We start from the raw sequence: 14,069 nt of genomic DNA on the forward strand, positions 1-14,069 counted from the left end.
CAAAATATCTATGAATAAAGCAAATGCAAATACATTTTATTTAAATGATTTACATTTTATGCAAATTCAAGAAGTGTATATTTAACCTCTGTTCACATTTATGAAGTAAACAACAGGATACTGGCGTGATTATATGCTGCAAGAACTCTGATAGCATTTTCCTGTCTTACTGGGATTATAATTTTTCCAGTTTTAAATCAACTATTGGGAAATGCATATGCTGTGCTTATAGTGAGTGGCAGATGTCATTAACAGGTTGCCATTTGTATGTGGAATAATAAAGTAGATGGTAACATGCATTTAATATATTGTTTGACTCACTTTAATATTTTCACTGTAAGCCAGGAATTTCTGATTAGTTCTGTTGCCCTTTAATTGACAACAGCTTTCTCCTCTCCTACTCACCTTGCTACTTGTGCAGATGAGTCATCTATCAATCAAGCCAACTTGTTACTAGAGGGAGAGTGGGAGGGGGATTTGTTTTTCCATTCAGGTTTCTAAACAGCGAGCACTACCACTTCTCATCAAAAGTATTTTTGGTATGTGCATGTGTAGGGGGGTGTTTGTAGCTTTGAGAAAAAGGAGATCAAGATGCTAGGAAGAAGGGGAGAGCTGGTAGCTGAGTAATCTTTCTACAACAAATACCTACTGTATTTGTCAGACTATTGACTGGAGAATACAAGAAATAAACTATAGCATTATTTCACATGTGTGTTACTGATAAATCTGCTACTATTCCAGGGAGCTGAAATGGTACAAAGTTTTACATTATGTCTGCTGTCATGGAAACTGCCTCATCATCTTGCCTAAGGCTTCAATAATAGCTCTCATTGTAAACAAATGTACACATCAGCAGGCTTCTGATCATTTGCATATATAAATAAAGAGAAATGGGCCAGGCTCAGTGGCTCATGCCTGTAATCTCAGCACTTTGGGAGGCCGAGGCAGGTGGATCACGAGGTCAGCAGATCGAGACCATCCTGGCTAACACGGTGAAACCCTGTCTCTACTAAAAACACACACACGCGTGCGCGCGCACACACACACACACACACAAAATTAGCCAGGCATGGTGGCGGTCACCTGTAGTCCCAGCTACTTGGGAGGCTGAGGCAGGAGAATGGCGTGAACCCAGGAGACAGAGGTTGCAGTGAGCCGAGATTGCGCCGCTGCACTCCAGCCTGGGCTACAGAGCGAGACTCCGTCTCAAAAAGAAAATTAAAAAAAAAAGAGAGAGGGAGAGAGAGCGAGAAAGAGAGAGAAATGGACATTTGAGGTTGATTGTAGTAGTAGGGAAGACTGGAGTGTCCCTAGAAGTTTTTATCAAATTAACTCAGGCTCTACACTCAGTTCAATCTTATTTTTTTATGAGGCCCATGGGATTTGAGACACAGAGGATGGCTTTAACGTGAGATTTATTAGGTACAAAAAGGAAAGCATCACCCATCTGAAACAAATGTTATTGTTTTATTTCTCTTATGATTCTCTTATGATTGTTTTATTTCTCTTATGATTGTTTCTACTAATTCATCAGCAAGCTCTTGAGAATCGGGGGAGAAAAAAATCTAATTTTCAAATACAGTACTTCCTGGGTGAAGACACCAAGCACAAGAGTGTCTAGGCAGACAATACTTCTACCAACAAATTAAATATTTCATGCATTGCATCTTTTCCAATCTCTGTTCCAATGCTCTCTGCATTTCTCTTTTTTCCAAATTGATTAACGTTTTTTGTATTATATAAAGACAGTGAGTTCCTTTCTTCATTAGAATTCTTACCATGTTTGCCATCTTGATGCCATTAGATGGGAAGCACTTTGCTTTGGAACTTATATATAATTTCCATTAATAATAACACAAACAACACTATATGACACTGACTCTATATGCCAGGGGCTGGTCTGCTTGTAATACATTAGCTTATTTAATCCTCACAACAGCCCTTCTGGATAAGTACTGATAATGCCACCATATCACAGAGAGGTAAATGTATTGCAAACAAACACCGCGGAGAACATTTTAAGACATTACGTGCAAGTCATCTTTAGAAACGAAGTTTAATTAAACATGATTTGATCCTTTAACTTCTTGACTCTATTAAATTCTGATAGGCAATTAAAAAGCAACTAAATTCCCTCGCCCCTTACTACTTAGCAAAGAATTATATGAGCTCTTTGCCATGAAGTGAATTTGTTCAGACATTTTCTGGCATATATATGAATCTGAAAAATAATCTGGAGAAAGTAATTAAAGACTACTTTCACACTTATTAAAGATTCTTCTTGTTTTAGCTGTGCTGTTCATTGGAAAAATGTTGAAAAGTTAAGCACTTATTTCTAAAACGTGATCAGTGTAAGTGGCCAGCTTTAGACATGCTAACAAAGTCACTACTTCATCAGTAATAGAATTAATGTTGTACTGAGTTACCAAGGCAGTTATCCCAACTCTCCACTTAGCTGTTAGTCACAGTTGATATGTGGTAGCCTATGAAATTTATTTTATTGATTGACCACACATTTTCCCTTATCTCCTCTACTCCAGATCCTCCATGAAATGATGGAAGAAATTGACTATGATCATGACGGAACCGTGTCTCTGGAGGAGTGGATTCAAGGAGGAATGACAACAATTCCACTTCTTGTGCTCCTGGGCTTAGAAAATGTAAGTATTTCCACAGAGGAGGGTGGCCTGGTGGTGAGTCAGTGGGATCTCTATTACACATTTTGATTACAAATTGATCTGATCATTTTCTACCATGAAGCATGTAGTGAGTGCCTGGAACTTTTAATAAGTATGCCACGGTGCAATTTGACAGTAACTCCTTGTGTAGTAAACTTGCCACACACATATTGATGCACTTTAGGTGTTACTTTAGAATCGAAAATATATTCTCTCTCTTTTGTTTTCCTCTATTTAAAGGGCAATCTAGTGTTTTTAAGTTACTGACCTCCTTATATTATCTAAAACAAGAGACTCTCCAATATTATTGTATTTTGCAGTTCTTGTGTGGTGCTTCATTATTTCAATGTTCCTCCTACCTATAAAGGTAATCTATTTTATTGATAACTGATACTTGGAGGAGGCAGTTAAATGTCTGCAGTGGTTTAAAGAATAGTGGTGCAGAAGTCATTACGGTTTCTGCCATTAAAAGTAGTGGCAGAACCTATATAAACACCAACCTATATAATCGTAAGTTTTTCTTGAATCAGCAGCAGCCAGGTTGTCATTCCATGCCTGTCAAAAGTTTTCTTAGAGTAGTTCCTCTAGTTGCAATTAAATACCATTATGAAGGAATAAAATAAATCAACCTAAGATGAGAATGTAATATAATATGACGTTGAAAGCAAATCTTGCTGACCCAGCCTTGAAACAGATTTTAGTTATTGTTAGTTTAAAAATCTGATGACATCTATAGTGGATGCTAGATTTTTAAATTCAGCATTAATAATTATATAATAATTAGATATAATATGTGTACAATAACATGTCTACTTAATTTCAAAGAACATTAGGGGTGGAAAGCACAATGGCATTGTAACATTTAGAGTTTTGAGGTGTAAGACTATAGTATTCACCACTTTGCTGCCAAACCCAAAACTTTTCATACTTCTTGTTACCAACTGAAACAATTTTACAGATTCAAGACTATATCATAATTATTCAAGACACCAAATTTTTAAAAGTCATTTCTCAAGATATCTTACTGTCTGTGTTTGCGATACATATGAGTGTATATAAAAATATGTTGGCACGTATGGGTTTAGGAATATATAAATGGGCTTTAGGAATATACAAATGAGCTAAGGGTTAAGGAATATGTATCAGTTTAGGAATAAATAATGGGCTTTAAGAGATTACCATTTGTTTTCTTTTTTACCTGGGTCTTCAAATTCTTCTAAACTCAGTTGAATCTTTTCATGAGGCCCATGGGATCTGAGACATGGCCAGAGGGTGGAAAGCAATAAAATACTAATAGGTGACATATGGAATATTACCCTTAAACTAATCTATTTAAACCAAAGATTATATATATATATATGTATTATTGTTAATAAGTATATATTTCTACACTTAAAAATTTTGTGAAACAGTATTTCCTTGTACCTGAAGTTCTTATACTACACATAACGATCTTTTTAAAATATTTGATATCATATTTATCTCTATATTATAAGTATTTATTTAATTGTTCATGTACCTTATGACAAAAAAGCATTATGTAAATCAGACTGCTGGGAGAAAACAAAAGAAAAACTGACAAAATGTTGACATTTTAAGGTTTAATGTATACTTTATCCTGAAAAATTGTGTTCGGATAACTTTAGTCTGGAAATTCTAATAATAATGGTTCCCTACAAGGACGTTTTATGTTTGTAACGCTAAACTTTGTATATTCTAAGCATTTAGGGAAATTTTAAGATGAGAGGAGGGGAGATGCAGGAATGAGCAAGTATATCATCTGGTAGTCGAGGGTGGGATAGAAAAGTGCAGAAAGGGACAGTCAGATGGCTATATTTTAAATATCACAAGAGACTTTTTGAAATGATGTTTTTCTTTGGAAACTATTGCTGATACCTTATTTTTTTATTTAATTTATCAATGTAGATATTTGTGAAGTTATAAAAATTAGCACAGGTAATAGAGTCCACAAATCTTACCTCATTAGCTTCCAGTGTAGTATTATTTCAATTGTAAGGCAATTCTATGCATTTAATGTGCACTCTATTAATTATACATAATTTACTTTCTAACAGTATTTGTAAATTTATTTTTTATGTTTTTAGTTAAAAGGGAGTGTTTGGAGCTAAATAAGAGAAAGCTATTTAGAGTTTTATGATAGCAACAGAGCTGGGTTCCAGAGTTGTGTTTCCAGCGATGGCCGCTAGATGGCAGAGCCACATTGTTTAACCTTAAGAGAGCACCTTAAATCTGAGATTAGATTCCGCCCCCGCCCTATCTCTGTAAAGAACAACTTTAAAAGAAGAAATTTCCCTTTTCTTTCATTTTTGTGAAAAAAGCCACCCACATTTTAAGCTGTCTTTTAATAAAATGTATAAGCCATATAATCATGTGTAATGATCACGAAATACAGCATCTATTTGTTAGAAAGAGCTGTTTAACTCTAAGGCATGGTAATTGTTTTAAAAAGCGGGAATGACACGGAGACAGCTGAGTGATGAGAGCCCTTTTTAGTAATTGAGATATATTTCCTTTCTGTAGGCAGTTAATGTGTTACGTTATTACCTGGAGAGAATTTGATTCATGAATCTATCCCTTCACCTTTGCTTATTTAATTGAAAATCTAGATACTGCAGTTTGAAGTTGGCCACTTATTGTAAAGCTTGTCTTGTTAGGTTGTCCTATATGTTATTGTCTATTGTCAATTATGAGCTCGGGGAGTAGGTTCTAATTGATAGTGCATATAAAATTTCAGTGTATTTGAAAGTGACTGTGGTGTCCTAGCCAAATTACACAGAAAAGGAAGTAGTCCTGGGAGAGTAATCTTCACTTCTAATGTAAGGCACAACAGTTACGATTTCAGTGCAATTTATTTTTCTCTATCAACAGTAGTTTAAAAGCTAGTCTTTTTTTTTTTTTTTTAAAGAATATCTGTTTTGGTACCAAAATCAGAAATGGAGTTGATGGGGACCAGATTCTACGCCAAATAGTAGAGAGTAAGATCCATTTCTTTTCTCTTAGAAGAGGCTCTACAAACTTTACAAAATACAAGATGAAACGGTCAGAAATGGTATACAGTGTTAGTGTCTCTTACATTTGAAAGAAAATTGAGAATTTGGATGGCTTCGTGATTCTGACTACCACAATAAAAATTTATATGTGAGACTTATTCATTCTTCCTTCAGAATTCATCTCACTGGAGAATTGTTTTTTAAAAAAATATCCCATGTAATTAAACACTTTATCTAGAGGTAGATTCTGTTCCAGTGATTGGAAACTGTCTGCAGAAGGAGAGATATTAAATAATTTTGGCTGTGGGGCCATAAGGTTTCTGCCACAACGGCTTAACTCTGCTGTTTTGGCACAAATGCAATCACAGAAATTATGTAAATGAACCAGAAAAGTTATGTTTTAATAAAACTGCATGTGCAAAAATAGGTTGCTGGACAGGTTTGACTCAGTGTCATAGTTTGCCAACCGCTGATCTCTTCTATCACCAATTTGTCAGATTAAAAAAACAGAAAAAGTTTTTAATTTATTTTAAATAATTTGGAAGAAAGGAGTTTAATACCTTTTATTTGGCAAAATCAGACAGCCACAGCAAGACATGAGGACAAACAGACAGAAAGCATAGGAGCAGTGAAGGTCATCAAATTGATCAAATAACAGACCCTGGCTCTGTTATTAACTAACTAGGTCATTTTGTGCCAGGCAGTTGCTCTCTGGAAAAATGAAAAGTTAGTCAAGAAGAGAAGTCAGTGTTTCCTAATACTCTTTCAGTTCAAACATTCCTTTTCCTGCATGAACGAGATAATTAATAATGCTTCAATTTCTGAAATCTCTAATTTTGGATCATCATTTAATTTTTTTCAAGGAAAATTCCTGAATTTATATTATAGGGAAAAGAGAAATGTACGTTTAAGCAGTGGCCCAGCTTGAAATAGCGATACCTTAACTTGTTGTTGTGGATTGTTGCACCCACATCTAGCCTGCATGGTTTCTGGATGGTTTATATTTCGGTCTCACTATATGTGTGAAAAAAATCCTGGTCTTCAATTCTTATAGGTCATTTAAACTTTGCCTTTGATTGAGATGGTTTAGGACACATTTTTTGCTTGACTCTCAGTAAAGTAATATGCGAAGTTTTCTCTGATGAAATTCCTGAGTGATGGAGAATTGAAGACAACATACTCTTGGTAGATTAAATTATATTTTGGAAGCTGGTGTTCAGCACATCAATTTTTAAAAGTTTTTAATTTGGTTAAGAGTTTTTGTTCTGCTGTCTATACTTTGCTCAATGTAGAAAGCAGTTACAAAACTAGATGAATGCAAAAATTACTGAGATTCCAGATTGTGTCATTTTTAAAATGACTACGTGGTGTAACCTGCTTTTGATTTTGCATTTGAGCCTCAGGAATGGCAGGTGACCTTACAATGTGTGGTCTGGAGATGAACAGTTGATGACAGCTCCACTTAGAATTTTAAAACTTTTATCTGCATTCTCTTTGCCCAGGCCTAATAGAGCTCATCTTTTTGTCTAAAAGAGAAGCTTATTTCACATTGTCATAATTTTTTTTTTGGAGACCTTGAACAAAAAGTAAGGTAATTTAATAGTCTTTGTTATTTAATTAGTTGGAAGTAATTATTTGTAACATTAGCTCGTGTATATATATATATATATATATGTGTGTGTGTATATATATATAGTTAAGTCAGTTGAAACATAACTAGGTGTGGGGAGAGAAGCATGTGGGTTAGGACATCAGTGAAATTTCTACTTGAGTTCTTCTGAACAAAAATTATTTATAGTAGCCCTAGTTCACTTGAACATTTTATGTGATCTTGGAAGTATTTATGGAAAAACTAAAACTTTAGAATCACTAGGATAATGAAATAGGTTTTGAAAGTTCTAAACAGCATTATTTCCTTTGAAACATCCCTTTGCCTTCTAGGGAACTAAGAGTTGGGGAAAAATGTAAAGTTCCTTCTCAGCATGGAGTAGCCTAGGATTCATTAAGCATTTCTCTGTCATAAACACAGACCTGAACAGCTTCATTACAATATACAGTGTTATGTCTGGTGATGAAAAAAGAGCACATTTTAATGAAATAAAGTGAAATTTTAGGTATTTTTCTCAGTTCTTTTGGCTGAAATATTGGTATGTTACACAACGCAACCCAATGAGGGTAATAATATTTGCTGTTTATATAACACAAGTCTTCTGAGAAACCAAATTAACTTCACAGGTATTGTATAATGAAACCTCACACCACAGCCTGGAAAAGGGAAGTGGGTACTTTCCTTTCATTAGAGGGGAAAATAGGAAGAAAGGTGAAATGACTTATCCACATTTTCACAGTAGGCTAGGAATCAAGCCTTTCTGGATGCCCTGCTTATTTCTGTTTTATAAAAAATAAATTCCCTTTTGTGATAATAAATATATATTTGCAGTGGAAGTACTAATAGGAATGTGTTCTACTGGCTGATAGAATCTAAGGGACAGATTCTTTCTCTCCCCGTTAAGTTTACATTCTAAGCAAGATAAACAAGACAAGACATGAAAATAGAGAGCTGGAGTATAATTTGCACTGCTGAGAAGTAATTGGCTCCTGGTTTCAATTTCTTCTCTTAAAGAAGTCACATACATATTTCATCCCTTGCATATTTTGGCAATGTATCCAGCTAAGAGCTTTAAAGCTATTTAATTTGTTTTTTTGGTAAAGCATTTTATGCCTGGGTAATGGATTTGTACATCAGTTGCAGCCTGTAACATGGCTAAGTGTTCTGATTGACAGAACACCCACGTTCAGACTTGTTTATTTTTTGATAAGGAAAATGCCAGCTAACTTACTCCATATGTGCTCTTCAAAGGATGAAGCTTATTCACATGTAATGGACAATCATTTAAAAATAAAATGACAAGATTACAAGAACAGTAATACGTACGAAAATTCGATTTTTGTCCTTTTTACTTAAAAATGTTTTTAAGCATTTAGCTACTACTTTTAATTTTAAAAATATTAATTTAGTTTGTAAAAAATTAACAACCCCATATTTAATCTTTCCACATAAGGATGTTTAAATGTTATTTGAGGGGATATAAATTTTAAAATATAGACAGTTTTGAAAATATAGCGAAATATAGCAAAGTTAAATATATAAAGTATTCTATTCACATGATAAAGCTACTAGAAATCTATGACTCACCCAAACCAAAACAGGAGATTCAGAAATTTCTTAAGTTTTGAAAGAAAATTGGAACACCTGTGTTTTCGGAAGTTTTCTGTATGACACCTGCGTAGCTGTATTTGTTGAGACCTTTGTGAGCCCCTTGTCAGAAAGGTAAATCTGAGCAATGTCAAGAACTGTAAAGGGTTTACATTTTATAAAATTTACCCTACTGGAAATTAATGTGCTAGCTTGCCACAGTTTTATGGATGCTGCCAGAGGACATGAGACTCCTGAGTCAGAGACAATGGACTTTGTTATTCACAACAAAGAAAGTAACAGGAGCTTCACGTTTAAGTTCACCTTGCCTCCAAAATCTCATGGGAACGACAGAGTGGGACCCAAGTAATGATTGTACACAGCATCAAGTTTTGGAAACCCTGACTTAGGAAAACTAAATGAATTATAATGTGTAGGAAACAAACCCATTTAACCTTTGCCTACGAGAGAGATTATTTTTACTATACTGTAAGTATAGTAAGCAAACCAGCCCTCACCTCTGGAGGGAGACATGTCTCTATTGTCCAAGGCTAGGCTGTTTGTTACTCAAACATCTTTGAAAATATAGTCTTAAGAAGAAAAAAAAAAGAAAGGACAGTGCTTCTGCTTTCAAAACATGAAGAAATTCAAGAGACCCACCGAGAATTATCGCCCAGGAAGCATTTCATTAATGTTTCATGTTATGATGCAAATTTGACATTTCTGGTTCTAATGTAAGAATTAGTTACTGCAGATTTTCGCTAGTATTACAAATTTAGTGGTTTATCCCTTGACTGGGAATAGGAAAGGTAGTTAAGAGCATTATTATTAATATTTTATTATCAAGAGAAACAAGATGATCTGAATATATTTATACTGTCTCACTACTACAGGACTAATGTTAATGCCCAAGCACTTAATAGGTGCTCAAAAATTATTAGGTGAATGTGTTCTGAGAAATACGACAATTTGGCTAACCTGAAAAGTTATGATAAATAATGTTTTCAATAGAATACCAATAAATGTTCATCTGTTTGATTTAATTTGGTGATTAAACTACAAAAAATACATGTTAATGGAGAAAATGATGGCAGCAAAAGTAATGATATATAATAATTTCATTTAATATCTTTACCTTCTTGTAAGGAGTTCAAGAAATTCCTAAGCATCATATTATTTAATTTTATTTTAATCTTGAACAATGCAGCTGTGATTAAACACCTACACGAGTAACTATTATGATATAGAGAGTTTTACTCAGAAGAGAAAAAAATGAAGTGTTTTGCTAAAGTGGGAATTAATTTAAACCCACGGTTGTATTGTGGCAAATAACTATAGTGATTGTTATAAATAATAATATTAATACAGTTTTAATATTTTTACCTTCTTTCTGTGAGATTAAAACTACTTATATTTTATAAGAGGGGGCAAACAAAATGATAACATCATTAAATCCTTTAAAAAGTTTACCTTTTAAAATATCCTATTTCTGGCATACTCAATATATTAATATAAATTGGAATACAGTATAAGGACTCCTGGAAGCCCTAGAATGTCACCAATAACTTATCTTTTAGTATTAGTTTTCCATCCCATCCCATTCCTCTGCCACCTAACATGACCTGATCACCATGATGAATTTTGTATATTAAGTAAGCAAGGGTTAATGACATCTTTGCAAGCTTTTACTTATCAGGCTCTTCCACTGAAGGGTATTTTGCCTTTCTATTTATTTATTTGTTTATGGAATTGTGCTGAGGATAAAGTATTTAAAGGAGAGGCAATCACGTCCCTGATCCATTTGGCAGATCATGACGACGGCTTGGGGTATGCCGTTGAGCTGTTAATATTAGACAAGAATTCGTGGGTTGCTATAGCATCGGTGATTTGTTAGCACTATCTCATTTCACTGGAGCACGTGTGTTTTTCTAAAGGCTCTGCGGTGATCTTGGAGAAAGTCAGGGGTGAAGTAACAGATTGTCTTCACATGCTTCGGTCCAGCTCTGAATTTTATTGGCACTTATATCTTTCACTGTTTATTTCATTAAGTGAAATCTGTTTCTCTTACGTCCCATGCAGAACGTGAAGGATGATGGACAGCACGTGTGGCGACTGAAGCACTTTAACAAACCTGCCTATTGCAACCTTTGCCTGAACATGCTGATTGGTGTGGGGAAGCAGGGCCTCTGCTGTTCCTGTGAGTACATTTGCTCTGCCTGGACATCATCTCCTCCAGTGAGGAAAGGTTGATTTCGTGGAACAGTCTTATTTGTAGATGGAGACCTAAAATAATCCGATGCAGACTGTCTCTGTACATGTGATTTACATTTTCCTGTACTGTGTTTTTGAATGTTTAGGTTACTCTAATTTCTTCAGTTTTGGAAAAACCTACCCTTGGAAAAAAATGAAGGACATTTTCCAAGTCTTCCGCAATTTTCTTTCCACTGTAGTTTAATTTATTCTTGTTTCCCATTTCTTCAGGGATTGTTTTGAAGATTTCTACTAGTTTTTCATACTTACATCTTATTCATATTTATCCCCCTCTCCTCACATGTTAGTCACTTTATTCACATGAACATCTTATAATGAGTTGCTTCCTTTAGGTATTTTTGTAAGTTACATTAATTGATTAAAAATAGATTTGCACTAAAATTAGGAAATCACAAGATACACAAACTAATTTTACACCTCAAGCCTATTATTTTTAATGCTAGCATAAAGAAAATCTTCATATATGGTTATTAGATGTTGGAATGCAAAGCATTGATGATTAATGAGTTCTGGCCATTTAAAAAATTTCAGTTCACTCATCTTTGCAATTTTCACTTTATTCTGTTAACTCAGTACTACCAATTAGAATGTTCTTATAGTGTATATAACAGTTAGTTTATAAAATCACCTAAGCAATTTTAAATCTGCAGCCTATATACCTGAGAAAATTTTACAATCCACAATATTCCTGATAGATAAGAGTAGATATCATAACCCCTTCATTTAAGATCTCCACTAATCCATCAATTTATCTCTCCCCAACCTTTTCAGCTTGTACAGAATTACTGAAACTGTCAAGTTCATTAGACACATTCCATTGTTGTGCATTTAATTAAATCTAATGTCTTACCTGGCTTCCATACCATTCATGGCTTATAGGTTTTTTGTTTGCTTGTTGGTTTGTCGTTAGCTAGCAGCTTTGGTAATACGTTCGAGAATTTCCTTACTCTCAGCTGTATTATTTAAAATTTAATATCATGTTTTAGTGCCACATATGTATATGATTTCTGAACTGTTTACAAATTTTGATAGTTACCTGAAATTTGCCATGTGTAACATAGTCTATGACAGCTACGTTTGAAAGGTTAGTTACATGTTAGTTACATTAGAACATTCTCCATACACAAAGGAAGTACTTTGTTTTTGAAGTTCTATTATATTTAAGAAAAGGAATTTTTGTGGTAGAGTCTGTTAATAAGAACACATAAAACAGAATGATAGGTCTCAAATAAGATGAGTGATAAATGAAGAATGAGAATTTTGCTCATAAGCTTTTACTGATTAGTGTGGTAAATGCAATACTCAATATTATTTTAAATATAGAGGACAAGAGAAAGCATCTTTTCTCCCTCAACGTTGCCAAAGAAAATCACAGATATGAATATTTTGGAAGAGTTTTACCATATAAATATTATGTGGATTTAGTGTTTTTCATTTTAATTTGAGGCATTGGTTAGTTTTTTGTTTTTGTTTTTATTGAGGAGGCTATATAGTTATTTTTAAGTATTGTTTTATATATTTATGCATTTAGAACTCTTAATTTGGAACCAACATTTTATTAAAAGAATACATGTAGTTGACCCTAAATCATATTCAGACTCAAACCATAAAGAACTTGAAGATACCAAAATGTACGTCTTGGTTTTCTGACACATGTTATATGTATACATAGATACACATATTTGCTTATGTGTATATATACATTTGCATAGTAACATAAATTTTTGCATATGTATACAATATGCCGCCCAGCAAAGGCTGTTGCTTTTGGACAAATGATGCCATGATGGCCGAAGGCCTGGCATGTATGATGAAATCTATTCTCTGGAAATAGACTAATCAGCCATTTAAGATTTAGATAAGAGACAAAATAGCATAAACTCATGGGCTTTTATTCCCATGCCTGCCAGCTGCTCTCATGCCTATACTTTGTAAAATATAGATCTCTTCCTTCTAGCAAATGACACCAAGCCATTTGGCAGTCATCAATTTGTCTTTAATATTTTTGTCATCTGGGAATTATTGTGAAAAATTTGAGTGAGGACTGATTTAATTAAGCATTTCCTGCTATGCCATGATAGAGGAGCCTTGGTTTTTCACATGCATAATATTTCCTGTACTAATTGGCCTTTTATATTCCATGGTAAAAACAGTCGACTTGGACTTCTCCTTGATGTGGCTGATTGGATTGATTAGGGAGCAGTGGATATGAAATGAGGTTCTGTTAATGTCATTCTTTCTCTATAAAATTACAACCAGGACCAGGATTAGCTCTGAATTTGTGTACCTGTTTCCTTTCAGTCTGCAAGTACACAGTCCATGAGCGCTGTGTGGCTCGAGCACCGCCCTCTTGCATCAAGACCTATGTGAAGTCCAAAAAGAACGCTGATGTAAGTTTGTGTGCATGCTTGCTTTCTGAAAGTGGCCATTCTGTGGTGTGTCCTCTTACCACAATGATGTCATTCTGTTCTAGGTCATGCACCATTACTGGGTTGAAGGTAACTGCCCAACCAAGTGTGATAAGTGCCACAAAACTGTTAAATGTTACCAGGGCCTGACAGGACTGCATTGTGTTTGGTGTCAGATCACAGTGAGTAACAATTGGAAAACAAATCCCAGCATTCACCCACATTGAAGACTGTGTATCTCATGCTCTCTGAAAGTCCTGCCCTAGAAGGGCTTCCTGAGACTCAGTGTAAGCATATAACCACGGAACTTCTTATTTCAGCTTGTTTGCAAAGAGATAGTCTCAGGGTCAGATTTGTCCCCATAGAGTCCAGAATTTTAGAACTGATGACAATCTAAGAGATGATACCATGGTATGATTTTTCAACTGTGTTCCATGGACTGCTAGAGGTTCCCAGGAAGGTAATCAGACGCCATGGCTAGGAGTAAGCAATGCGAATAGGATAC

At 34.6% G+C, this 14,069-nt stretch overlaps 1 protein-coding gene across 1 annotated transcript in view; it reads left to right on the forward strand.

The window, feature by feature from the left end:
* DGKB (diacylglycerol kinase, beta 90kDa) overlaps positions 1 to 14,069 on the forward strand; it is a 773,008-nt gene that overhangs the window by 219,700 nt on the left and 539,239 nt on the right. The window contains exons 9-12 of the mRNA XM_011983975.1: positions 2,541 to 2,660; positions 10,965 to 11,082; positions 13,458 to 13,546; positions 13,630 to 13,746. Coding sequence (XP_011839365.1) covers positions 2,541 to 2,660; positions 10,965 to 11,082; positions 13,458 to 13,546; positions 13,630 to 13,746 — 444 coding nt within the window. The remainder of the gene's footprint in view (positions 1 to 2,540; positions 2,661 to 10,964; positions 11,083 to 13,457; positions 13,547 to 13,629; positions 13,747 to 14,069) is intronic.

The sequence above is a fragment of the Mandrillus leucophaeus genome, unplaced genomic scaffold, assembly GCF_000951045.1.
Source record: "Mandrillus leucophaeus isolate KB7577 unplaced genomic scaffold, Mleu.le_1.0 Scaffold258, whole genome shotgun sequence".
Taxonomy (NCBI): Eukaryota; Metazoa; Chordata; class Mammalia; order Primates; family Cercopithecidae; genus Mandrillus; species Mandrillus leucophaeus.